Source organism: Centruroides sculpturatus, unplaced genomic scaffold (genome assembly GCF_000671375.1).
Source record: "Centruroides sculpturatus isolate CEXI.00-Female unplaced genomic scaffold, Cexi_2.0 scaffold88, whole genome shotgun sequence".
In the NCBI taxonomy this organism is placed as follows: domain Eukaryota; kingdom Metazoa; phylum Arthropoda; class Arachnida; order Scorpiones; family Buthidae; genus Centruroides; species Centruroides sculpturatus.
Window position 1 is genome coordinate 300,099 of NW_019384431.1, and position 21,356 is coordinate 321,454.

The following is a 21,356-nucleotide window of genomic DNA, read 5'->3' on the forward strand; positions in this document are numbered from 1 at the left end:
ACGAATAATGTGTTTGTGATAAGTATAATACATAATCAAGAGAAGGCTTTTTGATATCGTTTCTTTAATACTTTTATTTTCCAGATATAATCTCTTTTACATAATATTGTTGTAACATTTTTTTTTTCCTTATATATAATACAATTTCTTCAATTTAAAAGTTTCTTTTCAATTTTATAAATGGATATATTGGAACGCCTCGCATAAATTACTTCTCTGTGTTGCTTAGTATAAAATATAGGTTATTTTATATTATTAAAAAGCAAAGTTTTGTAGCTTTCGTAAATTTCAAATTAATCATTCACTTATTTCATGACGCTTCACGAAATGAAACATTCGAAAAAGAAATTAAAATTGCATGTTCCGCACACGTGACCATATCGAATCTACCGTACTTTGCTATAAAAAAAGTTTTCATGTCATAAGTAATCAACAATAAATGATTTAAATATCATATAGCATTATTTTCGATAAATATAATAGAAGAGTATACGGATGACCTATCGTACCGTTAGCCAACATTGACGTGTCTATACGATGATAGTTCTTTATCGACCAGTTACGTTATCCGAAAGCGACTTTCTCACGTTGTATTAAACGTGAATCTGACTTTTTTTTAGTCACCACTTACACAAACTACGTGGAATAAGATAGAAAAATCAGTTAATTCGCCCATACTGTGCATTTTTGGTCGCTTTGGGCGTCTTTGGCAATATGCCAGAAGTGCACACTACATTTTGCACTATGTACACTTGAAAATGTCCAAATGACAAAAACTGGAACAGGTCGAAGGAAAACGAAAGTATAAAACTCTTTTTAAAACTTGTACTAATGTGTTGGTGAGTTCACTGCACTCTCGGTTAGAAAAATTTATAGCTAAGTTAGTCTAGACTTTAGACTTTCTGGTCTAAATTGTTTCTCGTGTTTCTCTAAATTGATCATTTATAAATGTACTTTTTTATCTTCCTTTCTAAGGAACTTAATTCAGATTTATCTGTCATACGCGTTTCCATTCGGTTATCTTCGGGGAAGCGTTTATTTGGATATTTTAAACAATTTACTGGATGACCATATCGATTCAAGATAACATTATGCCCCGACTCGATACAGATGAACAAATAATTGCATTATTGAGAATTTCAAATACCGTAACATCTCCAATTGTCGTGATCTACCACGATTGTAACTTTATATCTCTTGTTCGCTTGTTTGGTACAACGTCGGGAATTAAACTGGTTGTACTTTTGTAGTTATTACGTGCATTTAAACTTGAATAATTTATAGAATTAAATTGCTCGAATTGATTTAGAACAATCGTAAATCTTATTAAATTGAATGTTCGTTTTTTTTTTCTTCTTTATTTTACGCATTCAATCCTTATAACTAGATACTTATTGAACTGACTTCATTACATTTTCAAAGCCTTTTTATAAAGCCTCGATGTTTCTTTCTTTCTACATCAGGTAATCTGTAGTAGCTCTGGTACTCCCTTTTTTCTTTTCTCTGACAACGGAAAGGGGGGCAAGAAACAAGAAAATAAAGCGATTTAAAACAAGTTTCACAATGCGGATTATGGTATTGTAGATAAATTATTATTACGAATGCTTGAATTTAAGTTATTTTTTGTCGGTGAGATTAATAAGTTTTTTCTTACTTATTAATTATGATGAAATGAATAATGTAAATTAATATTTAAAACAGCTCAGAGAGTTAATTAATTAATGTTTGCGTAAATTAAATGTATTTTTTTAAAACATTGCTTTATTTTTGTAATGAAATTTTGACGTCGTTGCCGTTAGAATATTTCTATAAATTCTTTACACAAGTTGCACGTTTTACATCCCATGTATATGGGGTCGACGTTGACAGATGGAAAACTTATGGAATTGGTTCACGGACTAAATATTCTAATAGAAAAATTACAACAAAATGTGGTTTGTTTCACAAATACATTTAAATTACAATTTATATAACCGACATTATATAAATAACTTATTTAATATAGGCCTATAGATAAGCTTTATTACAAAATTTAATATATAATATAGATTTAATGCTATGATAATTAATTATCATTGTTAATTAATAACATATTCCATAAAATAATTTTTAAAATATTTATATTTATTTTGTATAACAAAATACTTCTTTTATCAATTTAATAACCTTAAAAAATGAATTTTGACATTATATTAACCTTGATATTTTAATTTCTTTCCTATAAAACTCATCAATCATTGTTTATAGCTTGGAGTTTAGTTTTATCATCGGCCAATGTCTTTTTATAGCTGTTAAACGGCTAGAGTTGTTTTTCTATGGTTATAATTATGTTGAAAATGTTTATATTATCTTTAGATAATTAAAGTGGGAAGATAGCTTTTCATTACTTGACCATTCTGAAGAAGAATCTTTATTACAATGTTTATAAATGTATTAGGCCTACTTAATACACGAGATCATCCGATAAAATTTTCGTGAATAAAAATCTATTAACATGTATAGAATAATTAGAAGTGTAAAGTGTAGAAGTTGTAGAAGTATAGAATTAATACTTACATATTTAAATCAGCTCGAAAGATTGTAATAGATAAAGTAAAACAACACAATTATAGACATTATTTCTGCAAATTACAGTTCTCAGAAATAGGATGGTGACGTAGTATAGAGGTTTTAGTACATTCGATTCGGATCTTTGTATTTTCATGGGCAATTCGAGCTGTCTTGATCTCCATTCTTCATTCATTAGTGGAGTAATGTGTAATGATAAAGCGCGTGATAGCATCCTAATGTTTCTCAAAAAATCTTATTTAATCCACATAATCTTACCTTATAAATTCATTTGAAAATTCTTTAAGATTACAATTTTAGATAACTTTAATATTAACTCGAAGTTTTAAGGCTTTATATTCTTGACAATTAGAGTAGTGAAATAGCTATCAGTAGCTATTTAAATAAGTAATTTAAAGAATCAAAATATAATTTTTGAGTTAAAATAATAATTTTGTCATTATCAAAAATTATTTTCTAATTTTATTACACGCACTTCGTTAATATTACGATGATAAAGGATTTGTATCTATTTGCACTTTGAATATTTCAAGACACGTAATTATGCAGTTTATTAAGGATTTGTACCACTCTCTTTTCATACTGCTCGAATTTTCTCTTTCAGATAACGATTTCGTTCTTCGCAATATATATATAAACTGAATATATTATACACAATTTCCGACAAAAATGTCAGTTTGTTAAGCAATAAATTGATCTTTCTAACTCGCTTTTCACTTTCTGTAGCATTGATATCGACAATGCAGAATCGTCATAAAATTACGAATATTTAAAATTTTATTACAGAAAATTTCAAAGTGTAATATATAAATTCATTATACTTATTTTACTATTTATGTATATTATAAATTTATTATATAAATTCAAACCTTATCTTAAATGCACTAAAATCTAAAACATCGTCTATTTCAATAAATGGATTAATAAATTATAAAGAGTTATATCAACGGAACAATGTAAATATTGACTACTCTCTCCCTCTCTCACTCAAAATAAATAACTGATATTACATTTTAACTTCAAATTTTCAGTATAAAATTTATTAAAATTGACTAATCTACACGTGGTATACGTTGTTTCTATACGAAAAACAGAGGAAATTGTTTACGTGTAGTTTGAATTGTAGAGTAAGTGATTTAATAGTATTATGTACAATGCCAAGGAAATGCCAAACATTAAAACGTGTAGTATTTCATGAAAAGCATACCATTTCGTCCGACAGATGGAGGAACATTCGCTTACTTTTTTAAATATTGAATTTTGATAATTTTGGTCTTGTTAACAGCGAAATTTGCAGTTACACTTTATAAATTAATTACAGCGTACATAAAAAGTAAATACAAAGGAGAATTAATAAGAAATTCTCTTAATATATTACTGAATAAATTGTTTATTATACAAAAAACTGTAATTTTTCTTACCAAACATTAAAAATCTCGGTAACATTCGACTGCTATAAATAACAATTCGTAAGAAAAATAAATTGTATTAAGCCATTATCGAACGAGTCGACTGCACCATTGTACACTACATTTTTATTTATTTCTCTTTTTAAAGTAGAATGATTTTATTTAAAATTTAATTCTTCCTTAAATTAAGAGATTATCATATTAAATATATTTTTATAAAATAAAATTTTTCAGAGTATATTGAATATTCAAGTATATAAAATTGTGATTTGATAATGATAGTGATTTAAAAAATAAGAGTGAGGACGTGCTGAGAATATTCAGTCGAATGATTATCTACACTTTCTTGTATTTTGAAAGATTTAATTACAGTAGCAAATGGAATGATTGCATTGTAAATTATTATGATAATTTAGCTGAGTAGATGATCATAAATTATTCTTACTTTTATATTACAAACTTTCTTTTAATACTTAAAACCGATACAAAATTATTAAAAATTTTGATTTTAAAATTTTATGTAGGTGAAAAAGTCACATTTATATCGATAGCTTTGGGTTCTTAAAAAATGATTTGTATTTATTAAAAACTGTCGAGAGTTACAACATGTTATTTGGCTTGAGAACGGTGACTTTACTGAGATGTTTACTCATCCACAGACTGTAAACATTCTTAGTTAATCCTTCCCCTTTGGAGACGATTAATGGAGTCGTCCCCGAAGGCAGTCTTGTTAAGTGAAGCTCTTGGAAAATACTCTCGAGATTTCTTTAAAGCTGAAAAACTAAAGATGAAATCTTGATACTTTCCTATGAACGGTTAGGTTGACAAGGAAACTTTCAAAACAAATTTAATTCAGAGATCGTAAATCTGCTTTTTCGATGGCTTTGTTACTCCTTAGGTAGCAATATTATTCTATAAACCACTCTCGAGTTACTTACACGTATCTTTTGCTTTATTTTTATTTTCTAGAAAACGTTTGCTATAAAGTATTTGTTAGAAATAGTTTGAAGATAATTCGTTATCAATTGCGAAACATAAACTAACACCGCAGCTAGTCTACGAAGATTTACGAATTTTTCTTTCCCAGATTCGATTTTGTATAAATTTAACCAGCGATAACATTTATAGAATGATAAAATTAATAGGGGAACATTATAAAAACCGTTACATGCACGGCAGCTAATCATTTATAATACAGAATACTCTTAAATTTATGCAAGAATAATTCATTACAGAGTTTGATCCGGATTAAGGGTGTTACTTTATTATCATAACTTATGTCGATACAGTTCTATGTTAAAAAAAAATATCGAAAGGCGTCAGAACACGATCTCAATGATATATTAGTTACATGGAAATACAGAGCGGGATATAAGGTATAAAAAAAAACGTAAGATGTCAAATCCTTGTAATTTTGTCACCCTAAGATATTATTGAGGTTACACCCAAACCTGGAACATAACTTATTTCGTTACACGGTTTGAAAGTAAAATCAATAATTATTATTAATTAAAGGATAGTGTAATTCTTCTTTTTCATCAGTCTCTCCTGGCTTTTTTTTTCCGATAGAGCAAATACAATGTTCGGTAGAAAAATGTCAGTAATGTAAATGTGCATTACTAAATGCTTTGAATAACAAAATTAAATTATAAAAGAATAAAACTGTGAATATTATTTAAATAATTCTTTTATAAAAATATGTAGCGAAGACAAATTTTATAAAAATATCTCACGGCGCAATAAGCTATTACAATCAACTATAAATGTGTTTCTAGTGTCGTGACCAACCTAAGAATGTTTTCTGTGGCTATTAAATGGACTTAAAAAATTTCAACTATTCTATCCTCATGCGTAACTTCATACATATGTATCATACGATAGATTCACACACGAGAGTTAGCAATGTGCTGCCAACAATTATCTTACTAACGTGATGGAATCTTGTGAATGGCGTTGAATGAAAATTAACCATCAAAATGGAACATGGCTTTTTTTCCCTTTTAAATAGGAACTATCATTTAATATTATCGGTTTCATCGTACAGGAATATACGACTAATAGATATTTAATTATCTAGGGTTACACTAGAATAACTTTCGTACCTGGCATTTTTATACTAATAACATTATTTATTACGTTTTCTTTTTTTCGTTTTTCTTTGTTCCATTTATTGATTAAGTTTTAAATTTTACTTTAGGCAAATTTGATTTTGATGCTTTTATCCGAAACATTGTTAAATTCTTGTATATTGCTCATCTCCGTTGCTATTTTGTCCCGTAAAGTATTTCCTATGGAAGTTTCAAAGAATCACGATAGCATTAGAGATAGGTTAGGTCAATGGACGAACAATGCACTCACGCAACAGATTAACACGAGGAAAAGAAGAATGTTAAGAGAAAAATGACGTCATGTTTGAATGGAAGCAACCGAGATTTCGAGCTAATCGACCACTACAGGTTAAGAACATCCACTAGGGTGTTTTAAAAGCCGTGTCGTGAGGTAAAACCATTAAGGAACTAAACGGTTTCTGAGATGGACAAGTCTATTGATTAGAAAGGATGTTAAGCACGCAGTTTACAATGCATGAGAAGAAGGAAAATGGACAATTTAATTCAGATATATTAAATTGCCAGTAAACGTGGGAATTTGACGTAAAAACCGAAAAAAAAACTTCACGACAAAAGCCGTTCCTCCCCGCTATATATCCTTATTTAATTTGATATCTGTCGTTTATTATCTTTACAATTTTTTTTAAAGTTATACATCTCGGTAAAGTGAAATTAAAATTTCACCATTTTTTTTCTTTTTGGAATGTTTACAAGAATAAATTTTGTTTTGAATTTGCATATTTATAGTTTTCTAGAATAGCCTAGAGTGTTAGCTTACAAAAGAGAGACTATAATTTATCAATAGACCGGAGATTTCATCATACGAACTTCGGATTGGCTGTCACGACATAAAAGATGGCAAACTAACATAGAGGAGAACTATTTCGATCAAACTGCATGACAACACTATATTGTGCTTTCAACGTCTTTCCATAACCTGAAAATTTCAGAAATGTGATTCTCTCCAAGCATTCCAAGTGCTATTTTGTCAGTCTTTTGGCGTTGATATTCTTATATTGACTTTATCCTGGAAAATGCATTAAACCCAATGCTTCTTTATATCCTACCTATTTAAAAAATACAAAAGAAAAAAAAAAACTTAACTTACTTAGCTAAATAACGGTTTCTATATGAACAACATACCACTATAGAAAGTAATGTATAAGTAGCAGAATAATGCATATTCATTTGGAGTGGGTCTCTAAGTGTGAAAGTCGAATCTGCAATTCATCACGTTGAAGTGATACAACAATGATGGGAAACACCATTCAGTAAATGTATCCGGCTTTATACAATACAAACGCTCAACTTTAATACATCGTTAACTCTAATACTATATAAGAGTAGTTATTTCACAGAAAGGAAATAGTTTGCTTATGAAATGGGAGGGAAATAATTTGTGATAATATGATAATTAATATGAAAATGTTGTTTATGCTTTTGCTTTGTTGATACGATTACAATTTTGTTTACTTTTTCAAACGTTTTAAGTATATTCAATATAATTTCCTACAATAAAATGATAATTGAGTTAATATCATAATTTAATTTATGTAATGTAGACATTCGTGAATAATGCGCATGAATAGCGTAAAGAAATCGAGTAAATAGTTTAGAATATTCATGTATAATTTATTTACTTCATTTAAGTTAATGTCTTATTAATAATTTGCATGTTGAAATTATATAAAAGCGAAAAAAAATACTGTAAAAGTTAATTTGATTCTGAAGTTAGTTTGATTCTATTGAATAGAATTATTGTTGAAATCATTGTTTAATGTTATAAAATTCTACGTTTTTATGCTTGTTATTGCTTTTATAATCTCTATAATTTAGTGATTATTTACGAGTGATTCCTATCTTGTCGAGAAACTTGAAGGAAAAATAAAGTTATACATAAACATCTTAAGTTATGTTCTGTATTTAAATGGCTATTCACTAAAAACATTATTTAATAATAAATTTTAAATATTATATACATTTGAATAATATAAACTTAAGTTTAAATATNTATATATATATTTTTTTTAACTTTCTTTTTATCTACTTAACAAAGTTTGAATATTTACCAAAACAATTTTTGTTACTGTTTAGATGAGATTAATATTGATTTAGTAGATTATTTTCCTATCTCCATATATTAAAATTCCTATTATGAAAGGAAGAAGCGTGATGTAAATGAGTGCAAGTCGAAAATCAAACAAACATAACGATTTCATAATGAAAACGAATCGTTTTGGGAATAGATTTGTTGATTTTTTTAATGCATCGATCAATATTAATATTGATATAGTTGAAGACTATTCAAGGCAAGTTTCATGAATATTTTGAAACTATTCAAGCGAACAGTAGAAGAAATTTTATTATGTTTGTCAATAGTCCCAGAAAGTAAAATTTATAAAATATTTTTTTTATTTTTTGGTCATGCAAAATTTACAGATTTATATATTAAAATCGATTATAACTATCGAATGAAATAGTGATAAATTATTTTAATTAACATGTTTAACCACTAGACCATACCCAATTTTTAATTTATTATTATCTATAATTATGCGAGTAACGTCGATGGTTCGATGAATAAATTTTCTTAAATTTAAAAAAGAATATTCTCTACTTCACAACTCCATTAAATAACTAATTATTATTTAATAAAATAACTTTGCATATATAAATATATACATATATACACATGCATTTTATATATAATAAATTTAATAATTATGTTATGTTAATTGTTGTTTGCTAAGAAACTTATGTTATTAAATACTCTCATTTATGATTTCTACCAGCATTTACACTACACTATTCTACCAGCAAATACACTACACATTTGTTACGAAAACAGACTAATTTAGTCTGTTTTCGTAACAAATGTGTAGTGTATATTATGTAGCTTTGGAACTGGATTCTTTGTAATTGTTGACAAAATTCAATTTAAAAATTTTTAAATGAGAGTAATAAAAATCTGAACACGTTTAAATTAAACAATTATGATGAGGTTTACGATCAACAGAGACATTATTTAGAATAACCGAGCATCTCCTTTATGACTTTCGATTTTCCAACCACAACAATGTTAAAACGAACAACCAAAGAGTTGTTTTGGGGGTCAATTTTTATTAATTTGATATCTTTAAATATTATTATAAAAACTTTTAAACGTTTTAACCTAAATTTCTTTTTAAAAAACCTCGCATTTATTATGTATTTTTTCCCTCTTTCTTTCTCTAGGGGTTAGAGCGAGTTGGGAAGAATGGTGGACATACGATGGAATATCAGGCAAGTTTGCTTAATTTATATATTGTAATATTCATAAATATGTATATATATAGAGAGAAGTAGATTTTACATTTAGTTTTACCGGTAAAGATTAGTATTGAAACGGCAAAATAAAATATTTTATTGAAAAAATATGCTATCTCCTTTGAAATTATCCTTAAAACACAAGCAAGTAAAGTATAAAGGAGGATATAAATTTCGTGTTATAAATAATTAATTAAGTATATTTATGTACTTTATGTCGTTATATGTATCTATAAAGGTAGATCCACATCAAAAACTATCTACAATTGTAACTAATTTTGCATCTATAATTGTAGACACACATCAAAAAGTAAATGGATATGTAGTTGAAAAATTGGCTAAGTCATATTTTAGTGATAAAATATGACCAAATATTGTTTTAGTTATCAAGATGTTGTTAATCAAGAAAAAGAAAAGAAGAAAAAAAATATACCACGTTTCTAGTCACAGGGCATGCATTCCGGTCAGGTGTTTAACGACTTCTGAAGCTTCAGTCAAGACTTGCAAATTGTAGACCTTCTATATAAATCCATTAAAAATAGATTTTTTGCGTAAGAATTTTCGAGTCATTAATTTTGTGTCTGACAAGATGAGGGATTACTCAAAGTCAACAGATTCTCTAAGTTACAAGCAAATGTTTGGAAAATATTGTAGCTTAACTAAACTGATTTTTTTTATTCAAATTCTTTAATGTTAGACAGCAAAGTGTAATTTAATTTAGAAGAATGCGCTAGAAGTAAGGTATTCTTTTAAGTGAAATTTAGGAATACTTTGATATTGGTATTTTTCTTCTTAATGAATGCCATCGGCGATAATTTGAAGAAAATTACAGAGTAAGGTTTATTACTTAATTTTTGAAATATTTTATGTAATTATTCTATGTTTTACACTTTTTTTTACTTCTGGAAAATTCAAATTTTACAAAGAAAAAGTTTAATAGAAAAATTCTACGTTCATAGTTAATTGAATCAAAATTTAAAATCGTAATCTTTTGAAGTATTAATCTCTGATATTAACACTTCAGGAACTATTTACTCTAGGCGAAACAATAGGGAAAAATTTCGACCACAACAGTTAAATCTTCTAAAGTACTAAACTCTAATTATCTACTTTTACGACTGTAACTTTGCATGAGATGCACGAAAAACAAACATTTTATTACTTAGCTTTAATAAAATTGCTCCGAAAGGTTAAAATTGAATGGAGTTTGGACCAATGGTTCCTATTTTAATATTCTAAAACGCCTGCAATATTTCATTAATAAGTAACATTTATAAGGTAAGTGGGGAATTCTTAATGAAACAACTAAAAAAAAAACAAGTGTAATTTAATAATAGCGTTAAGATTTTAAATAAAAAAAAAGGTAACTATAATTATTTTTTTATATTTTTTAAGTTTTATTCCGTAAAAATCATTTTACGATGGTTTTATAGAAAAAAAAATTAATTTTATCAAAGTTAGCAGAGATTCAAAAGTCGTAAAACTTTCGCCTTCTCATGATTGTTTAGTTAAGTCACATGATCACCATTTTAAGAAATTGATTCTCTCGTGATTTAATAAACCAGTCATGTGCGTTAACATTTTTTTTTTAAAATCCTACGATGAAATTTCTCTCCAGTAAAATCGATTTTCATTACAAGAATCGACGACAAACTTTTAAAAAGTCATAAAAGCGATCATGAAGATATATGATATGTGTTTTGAATCTTCTTTAAAATAATAACTTACTATTATTATATATATTAAAAAGTTTTATTGAGACATTTACATAAAACTTATAAAAATTTCTAATATTAGAAAGGACTAACACGTAGTCTTAAGTGTTACGATTGAACAACTTGTTCTTCCTTTACGTGTCAGTTCCTTCTACGATTGAACAACTTGTTCCAAGTTTACAAATATATTAATAAATTAAAGAATATGAAACGATGAATTAACCCCAATTTAGCATTTTTAAATCTCTTGTTAAACATTTAAACAATTTCTAAATTTCCATTGCCATCATCACGGTTAATGAAGTTTTGTTCTCACCCATTTATGTTTCACCAAGTTCGTAACAACAATGACCAACCGGAGCTTAAACAGGGGATTACAAACTAAACATCGCATAATGTTTAGTCGGATTAACACTTTTATTAAAGGTCATATTTTTATTTTCTTAACTTTCTATTTTTGAATGGGGAAAATAGGCAAATAAACTTATTTGTCTAAATTTTGTTCATGCAAATGAATATTTAATGAGCAAACAAAGATAAACATGAAATATTGATGCAGAGACATTTTCTAGTAGTATTTGAGAAAGCACATAAATCTCATTTATACGAACTTTATCCCGTTGGTCCTGGCTCTAATCATTTAGAGACGGGAAGAGAGTTTAGAATATTTTAAAGCCGTGTTTCTTGCGCTTTTTTTTTTATTTATAGAACTTCTAAAAATGTTTTTAGTCGAAACAACGTTACTCGAGTTCATAACTGGACTCGGGTATTACCTAACATCTGTATTGAAATTAACATTTAAACATAACACCCGCAGTTACCTGACCGCTCACGTAACACAGGAGACGTGACAATAATATATCAAAGATACGTGATAAAAAAATAATTTCTGCAAATATATTGTAAATAATGCAATTTATATGACTTTTTTTTATGCTTAGATAATTTAAGAAAAATACTTTAATAAATACGAAAAATCTTATTAGCTAAAAAAATTTCGTTATTACGAAGCATTTTATATTGATGATTAACAATTTGTTTGTAACGATTTTTTTTTTTTTTAATAAACTTTCTTGACATTTTTCCATTTACGCATTTTCCAATGGTTAATAATATTCAAAACTTTATTTGATAAATCGCCAAGCGCGTTGTTGAGAAATTTGAGGCCAAAAATAATTATAGTTTGAAAATGAAACATGAATAAAAGTTACATCTTCGATTTGAAGTGTCGAATTTACCATGTTAACATTGTAATAGATTTTTATGATAGAAATTTAAAAAAAAAATAATGTCGATAATTTAGTTTCTAAGAAAAAAAAAAGAATAAAAGAGTTCGTATTTAGATTAGTATTGATAAACATTATATAATAATAAACTTTCTCTCCATCTTTTTGAAGAGATTATGCAAAGTTTATAACAAGAATAAATTGAAACGTTATTATAAATAATAAATATCGAAGTTTTTAATTAAAAAGTAATAAAAAAACAATTTAAAAAATGATACTTTAATCATAAAATACGAAATTTTATTTATACATTAAAAAAAACTAAGTCATTTCCTTTCAGAAAGCGAAAACAAAAGATGTCATCAATGTTAGATTACACATAAGAACTCATCTTTTTCGTTAATGAAAATAAAGAAGCCCGTTTGTTCAGTCAACTTTCTTTTGTAGTTTGAGAAAGACATCAATGCACCCCTCAGGAAAAGTTCTTTCTTCTTTTTTTATATATCAGAATACCTATTCATGCACATTTTTGTGTGTGTGTTTTTTTTTTGTACGCCCACATGAGACAATTGACATCTGTAGAGAATCCAAAAAGAACCCAATATTGATATAAAAATTTATATGTTGTAATAAAACTGACAAGCCGAATGAATTATAGCAGGAAAAAAATGTTTTTTAACTGAATAAAAATAATAAAAATTTTAAAAACTCATTCTTTATAACATCTGCAGAAGTAATGTCTCGTCTATTAGAAAATTTAAAATTAAATGATTTAATAAATTTAAAAAATTATAAATCAGTATTTAAAAAAAAATGTATTCTTTCGTAATATATTAATTTACGAATTAATTTACTGCTTGAAAAATTAAATCTATACAACAGAAAAGTGCTGGAAAATATAATTTGATTTTATCAATTAAATATTCAAATAAAAGTGAATGAAATAGTTGAGAAATGTCTCACAATTAGAACAATGCTGATTCGGTAATTGAGCGAATTAAAATTAAAAGATTCAACTCGAGCGAATTAGATCAAAGTGATATCAAGAACTTCAATTGGTATCAATTGGAGCTGACATAATGATATGTAATATGCTGTTATATACTGATGTTAAGGTATTAAGCGTGCTTTTTATTTATTTATTTATTTATTGTATAATTTATTAAGTCATATTTACATTTGGTTTGAAACTTAAGAATTTAATACTATTCTTTTTATTATTACATGAATTTTTAAATTAAATTTTATGAAGGATTCATTTTTTTAGACTTATTCTGCCAACTGTGGAACATTAGATATGATAAAAATATTTTCTTCTTTATGCTACTATAATAGCAAAAGAGTTCTTCTACGATATTTTTCAGAATACTGAATTTTTTCTATGAATACAAAGAGAAATAAGATGAATTCAGATACACAAGAAGTCAGTTGAATTCACAATTTATAACTGAGAATATTTTCAACTCTACTCTATTTCTCTAGTGTAATACATCTGACTAAATTCAAAATAGATCGTTCTCGAATCGCATTTTCAACGATGTATATTTGTTAATATTTGCTAAAAACATCGAGTATTTTGGATTACTTTAATAAATAATAAATAAAATTATTAATTAAAGTAGATTTGAAGATTCTAGATCAATGTTTCTCAACCTCTAACGAATCGTCGACCCCTTCACTTCAAAATTCCAATGCCGAGGGCCAAGGCTAACGCCAAATTCGTACTGCATTGAATAGACTAGTGACTAGTATAATATTATTTGTTTAATTATTGTACGATATAACGAATAAAATATCCAATTATTCTTACTATAAAGTTTTACTATATCGTCCAGAAAATTGTTTTTCGGCCCCCAAAATATAAATTGTTACTAATCGCCCCCTCAACATGGAAAAACGCCCACATGGGGCGATATCGCCCACGTTGAGAAACACTGTTCTAGATGCAAAAAAACTCTGGGAGAACTCGGGAAGGGGGCACGAAGGAACCAAAAAATTTCATTCTTTTTGCAAAAAATCCGACGTAAAAGTGATATAAAATAAATATATTTTTGTTAAGTGGTAGAAAATCTGTTATTATTTGTTTTACTGATTCTTAATCATATGTTTTAATGGCTTTTAAATAGGGATTCATATTTGTAACATGTAACATGGATGGACCTCATTTACTTCTGTTAGACCCTGAGTGCCAATGCCAAAATCGTAGACAATAAAAACGATAGACGGGAAGAAAAGCCTCATACGTCGCTTTATAGATAAGGAAATTGCTAAAATAAAGAATAAAATCTTTAATTCTTTGTCTTCTTTAAACTGATACCAAATAATTAACTATTAAAAAACGGTAAATTAAGATTCTTTATTATGCTAAGTAATTAGATTTCGAATATTTATATAAAAAAGCCAGTTAACATGTATAATTTTTAAAAAAAATCAATGAAGTTTCCGAAGAAAACTGTGGATAAACCATACGGAGCCATCAATCCGAATTAGATTTTTTTGCTCTATTGGTAAATAAAAATTAATAAGAAAAGCTTTGAGAAGAATTTTTAATTTTGCACCTCACACGAACCAGGGTAGAATGAATGCGGAACATAAATTGTATTAAGGATATGATAAACAGGGCGCTGTTTCACAACACTTTCGGGCAAAGTCGATAAGTGGCCGAGACCAATAAATTACCTGAAAAACTGCGATCAAAAACATTACCGTTTTGTCGATGCCGGGCAATTGAGTCAGAGTAGACACCTCGGAGCCATCCATCACTTGAAGTACTTTTCTTGTGTTGCGAAGACGACCAGTCCCCTCTGGCTACAAATAACGAGTTATACTATAAGGGTTACAGATATAGATAGATTCGATATAAGGCGACATATTCTGTCGACGTGAAGCAAGGATTTTAAACACGGTAAATAGATTTGACTCTCGAATTTGGAAGGATGCCAGAGGATTGTAATGTGTTATCGGTGTAAGGAAAGAGTGGGCCGTGAATTTAATGAACGCAGATTTGGACGTGTTGGTATTTCTTTCATAGATATCCGCTGATTGAATAAGCAGAGAAATTTCCCTATTTCGTCGGACGTGATAAGTTAAGGGGAGAGAGAGAGAGAGATTTAATATTTTATACAAATCAAATAAGTTTGATTTATCCGCTATTTTGACTCCGATATTTTTCTTAGGAAAGTTTTTTTATAAATTATATCCGAGCCGAGTATTAAATGTCTCCTCGAAACTTGCTTTTAAAATTACTTATCGATGGAAGAAATTCGATATTTTGCCATCGAAGCGTTAAAATTTCTGAGTAAATTTCTTATTTTACTCTGTTCGATTTCTTTTTGTTTGTTATTCCGAATTAGGAAATTTTCGTCAGATGTCATTATCAGATATTACAGTTTTCGATCGGGTTAAGGAACGGGTATTAAACTGCTTAAAGGAATGAAAGAACAGATTTAATCAGTGACCCTCAATCGCCTCTAACGTCATATATCAATCCCATCAATCTGTCACGTGACTATTATGTCGCATTGACTTGTGGGATAACTCGTTTCGTCATCGATTTGGGCATCGTGTGTCAGCTGTTACTGGATACCCTATGTCGAAAATAGTCGAAGGGGCACCGGTGAATTGTGCCGTTAGCATTCTAGTTTCTGCTTAAATCTTTTATAATTCTAATAAAGAAAACAATTGATCGATACAAAATCTACTCATTTGCATTTTAACTATTTATATTTATGTTTTCCAGCTGGCATAAACTATTTTCTCCCCAAATATCTGATCAAACTTTAATAGCCGTACTTTATCCTCTTTTATTCTACTCCTTAAACAAAACTTTTATCACGTATCGAAGTTACATCGCGTATTAACTGGTGTAATGAGTTAAAACAAGGCAATTCGTCCCTCGCTTCTCTTCCATGCTCCTAAGTGACAATATCAGGTTATTCGAGTTCTACTGCTGCACAAAAATTTAATAAAAATTCTGCTACAGACTAGCGGAATGAAAAATATTGCAGGCAGCTTTTACGCATCATTTGATCATTTTTATTTTTTGCACAAGATACCTGTCCAAACGAGATATTCTCCTATTTACATCACTGTAATTCACTTTGTTTTAATAATTTCTTATTCTCTATAAGTCTTCTTCACTTAATAACTCTGATATTAACCTTTATTAAAAGTACGAGATAATAAAAATACACTTTTACTATAATTCATATATTTTTCTATAAGTGTAAGCAAATTATATATACTTGTATACACATTTTGTATGAAGTAGTTATAGAAATGTGCATGTTCAGGGATCTATAAGCTTTCATTTTATTAATTAAATATAAAAGAATCAGTAAGAAGAAAGCAGATTTTTTTTTTATTTTCTCACATTCATTATCGAATATAAACAACAAACACGTATAAAAAGTCTTATTCTAAAGAAGTATTTTTCAATTTCATAAATTTTATTTTTGTGTGTGGTAATTGAAATCACTTCCAAACGACCTCACCGTAGTTATTTCAAATGGAAAGAAATCTGTCTTTCTTTTTTTCCTTCTTCTTCTTCTTTTTTTTCATTCGTTTAGCAAGCATGACAAGAATCGGAATGGAGCGAAACGAAGAGGGGGAAAAATTCATGGTGCATGTTTGAAAGCTGTGGCTGACGGAATTATTGCTCTCTGATTACGACAGAAAGACTCGCACGGAATTCCTCCTTCTATTTCGATAAGTTTTGTAAAATTGATTTTTATTTCTTTCTGTTGCAAGCAAAAAGGGAGAATTGAAAACGATCGTATTAAAAAGGTGTATCCTATACTTCTTGGCATTTAGCTGTTTCGTGTTCTACAACGTTGAAAGCTTTTCGATATTAAAAGATAAAATAAAAAAAATCTCAAGAAGTTTATCGCATTGATTTAAAATCTCGCAAATCGCTTTTCGTCAGATAATTTACTATTATTTTTCTACTTTAGAGAATATAAACAATAGAAGTTCGATGTTATTTATTTTCTTGCGCCTGTTTTATAACGTGTAGACGAGAAGAGAGATAAAAATGCCAATCATTGGCGAATACGGTGAGTATCTCCTTGCAAAATTTCATGTATAAACAAGTCTTTTCAATTCAAATATAGCAGCTGTTACCAATTATTAATCTAGAAAGTGCATTAATTTTGTTTCCTGTTCCGCTTCCTTTTCTTCTTATGCCGGATATAAAAAGCTAGAATTTATCTATCGCACCTAGCTTTAATATACAAGTAGACGGAGTGTTTATATCGATTCTCTATCAATTCCCAGCTTGGAAAGGGGGGGATTCTCCTGTCGTCGACATTCGATGGGCAAACTTCCGCTTCTCCGTTCTCGATCGCTGGTCCGAGACCGTCACGTGATTGCATCAAGATGGCTCCCGGACTGCCATGAATATGTCAAATGTTAAATTGAATTGTTTAAACATATACTTAACTCTAAAGCGTTAGAGCCAGAATCTCGTCGCTTTATATAACAATACGGTAATGATGTACTCGCTCCGATTATTATTGGATGGTGGCCATTTCTTTTTACTTTTACTCCTTCGACTTATTCAGATTATGATCTACATTTCCTATTTATTAGATTCAATGCTATCAACTCTTATTTATATAACAGGTAATTTAGTTTAACTATCAGTCTTACACAATAAAACATTTTTTTTTAGCATAGGCTTTTCTATCGAGTTATCTTATAACTCGCATTATTGAAACTTCTCGTGCAGTTATTTAGGGTCCAAATATCTCTTTAACATTGGAACAGAATAAAAAAATTTTTGTGTAATACTTTAACGAGTACAAATTGTCAGATTTAATATAAGTTAGTTTCTTAGGAACGTTGCATAGCTTTGTTTAAGTTGGATTCTCGGAGATCGAAGAAAGAAAACATTTCATGAAAATATATCCGATTATGTTATGTTTTTCCATGGAATCATCAACTTAAGAAGAAAGGATTACTTTTGGTAAAGTCCCGGAAATATAATCTCTTTACTTATTTTGTAAAAGCAAAACCAATTTTTCCATTCAGTAATACTGGATATTGAAATTATATAAATCAATATTTCTCTTATTTTATATAAGAAAATAATTGCTAGAAAAGGATTATTACATAATAAATTATGTCTTTTATTAATTGATGTTAATAATTTGTTTTTAATTCTTTAAAATGTTTTAATTAGTTAATACATGATTTTTAATTAGGCTACTCTCATTTTAATTTATTTATTAACTTTGATTTGTTAATGCGGATTATATACGACTTTTATGTATATATACGTTATACATTTAACGCAAACAACGTACTTTTTATTTTAAACACTTTAAAATATTTATTATTATATAAATGTTTTATATTTATTANAGGTATTAAGCGTGCTTTTTATTTATTTATTTATTATATTAATTTATGAAGAAGAAAAAATTTGCTCTTACTTTATATTAATACATTTTAATTAATTTTTAAAGACATTTCATATTACTTTTACTTCTTTTTGTTTTTTCCTATTAATTTAAAATGGACATACGAGTATTATATACATTTAAGCGTATATAACCCGCACATTTAAAATAAAATTACATTTCGAAACGACACGATCTGCATATTTTAATTAACTTTATTTCCAGTAGGTAGAACCCATAATAGTCTAACTCAACAGAGCATACATTAATTCTATCATTTGAATAGAAATTCAAACATACCATAATCTAATGTGCTTTATTGTTATGGAAGGAATAAGACATAATTATTATTGCTATCGGTAAAGTAGCATTTTAGATATATGAACGAAATATTTACAATCTACTTAACTTGTATATCTAATCGCAATATCGGGGTCAATAAAGATAAACATTTCGAAATTTTACTGTAACCGCTCCCGGATATAAAACTAAAAGCAACCAACAGATTAGCATACATAAAACATCGAAGAAGAAAATAGCTTAATTTAAACGATTTCCGGGATATTTTTTATGGCATTTATAATGTAAAAATGTTAAAGGTTGTTAAAAAGATTAATCCAATATTGCAGAAAAATCGCCATTGTTATTTACATATTCCAACTTCGGTGTAGCAATTTGGGAACAGTTCACAATGGCTTCCAGTACGAGTTGTAATTTCGATATATCGTAGGAATTCTATTGCATCGTAAACTTACAATGACTTGACTTGTCTCTCTTAAACGAGCTAGTCGCTGTCCGACTAGCAATTACATGTTTCAAGTACACTTCCAAATGCTCTTAGAATAAGTCGTGACTAAGCTCTCTTTATCGCTTCATACTTCTTTCTAAACCTGAAAAGCCAAGTACTTACTGCAAATATTAAAATGTTGATAGTGGAATGTCATCCAATATTCTGTATTTCCAAACCCGACTCGACTTTCTATTGAATTTCCATCGCCTGTTATTTTAAAAATAGATATATAATTTTATATTACAAAGCTTAAAAGTTGTATAAGACACGTCATAAATCTACTTACAACAATATAGATTTCTTTTATATCATTAATTTTAGTATAATTTTTATCGACTTTGAAATTCTCTATATGACTTGTTAAACAGATAGTTTGTCACGATTTTTTTTTATTTCTCCTTCAAAATCCCATTGGTGTATTGATTTAATAAAAAGTATCCTAGATCCCTTCATTCAGTCAACCCTATCGAAGTACATTAACTGTTGGTCATGCAGAGAAAGAGAAGCGAAACTACGCAATTAACGACCTTACCATCCATCACCTATCGAACCACAACAGAAGAGTTATAGCAACTCTCATTCTAACGTTACTCCATGGACGTAATCAAAGCCTCTCTACTGCCAAGCCTGTATTTACAGCTTGACCGGTGAGCAGTTCTACGTAGCATTGGCTGTGATTAATCACATTGTCACATGAACAGTTTACTATCGGCTACTTACTATCACGTGATTCTACATTAATTGTTTACCATTCTAACCGAATAATATTTGTAAATGGGAACACCAAAAAGTATATATATATATATATGAATAATTTTTTACGCTGATTCAGATTTTTGAATAGGAAATGCTGTTCAATTTTACCTGAAGGTAAAGCAAGAAGAACGACAAAAACAAAGTATATCGATGAGATACGGATAATTTAATATAGTATCTTCTTAAAGATATCCGGCACAGAATGTTTACTAACTAGTTTATAGTTAGGAAACTTTTGCAGAAGTTTGGGAAACAAACATTTATTCTTGCTTAACTCGGATAAAGTGTCATTGATTACGCTACCTTTCGTAAACTTATGTCTTCCCAGTTTTCGTGACAAATTGTCTTACTGGAGTTTTTTCGTACAAGGAAAAAATTTGTTACAAAAATTAAAATGTATTCTGTGTACATTCCTCTTCAACTTTCTACTCTGTCTGTTTTTTTAATACCGTATTTTTTTTTTTACTTTTCTCATGAAAACGACAAAAACCTTATCGAACCTATTAACATTCTTTACACTCGAAAAGTGCAAAGTGATTAATTTTAGCACGTGATAAAGTTCTCTCACAGGATGTCATGTTGCACGATAAATAGATCTTTTGTGCTAAGTTATTAAATATATTCTTAATTACAGTTATTGCCGATTCTCCTCAATTATAGTGCAAGTCTCAAACATGGAAAAGGACAGTAATCATTGGCATTGTAAAGCAATTTCCCTTTTCATATTTGACAGCTGTTGTAACGAGGGGTCTTGGCTTTTACTTAAAGTTGTCATTGTGGCTCTATTCATTATAAACTGCAACAGATCGTTGCGCATGGTTGCATCTAATTAGAGGCAGCTTATTGGATTAAGACTGTCCCTAGCGCCGTTTGGTGTCAACCTATGACAGAAGCCATCCATCTTGGTCTCTTACAAGGCACAATAATTCAGTATGCAGCTCTGAACACTTAGAAATGTCTCTCTGAAGTGCGTATTCAAGAACTCTTATCAATACAACTTATTGATTTCATTTTCATTTTCCTCTATATCAATTGATCAAGGCAATATTCGGATTTCTCGCAGCCGTATCTGAATTT

The 21,356-nt window shown here is 28.5% G+C and overlaps 1 protein-coding gene across 1 annotated transcript in view; it reads left to right on the plus strand.

The window, feature by feature from the left end:
- Positions 1-21,356, plus strand: part of LOC111619731 (carbonic anhydrase-related protein 10-like) — a 112,996-nt gene that overhangs the window by 10,362 nt on the left and 81,278 nt on the right. Inside the window, exon 2 of the mRNA XM_023361529.1 lies at positions 9,320-9,367. Coding sequence (XP_023217297.1) covers positions 9,320-9,367 — 48 coding nt within the window. The remainder of the gene's footprint in view (positions 1-9,319; positions 9,368-21,356) is intronic.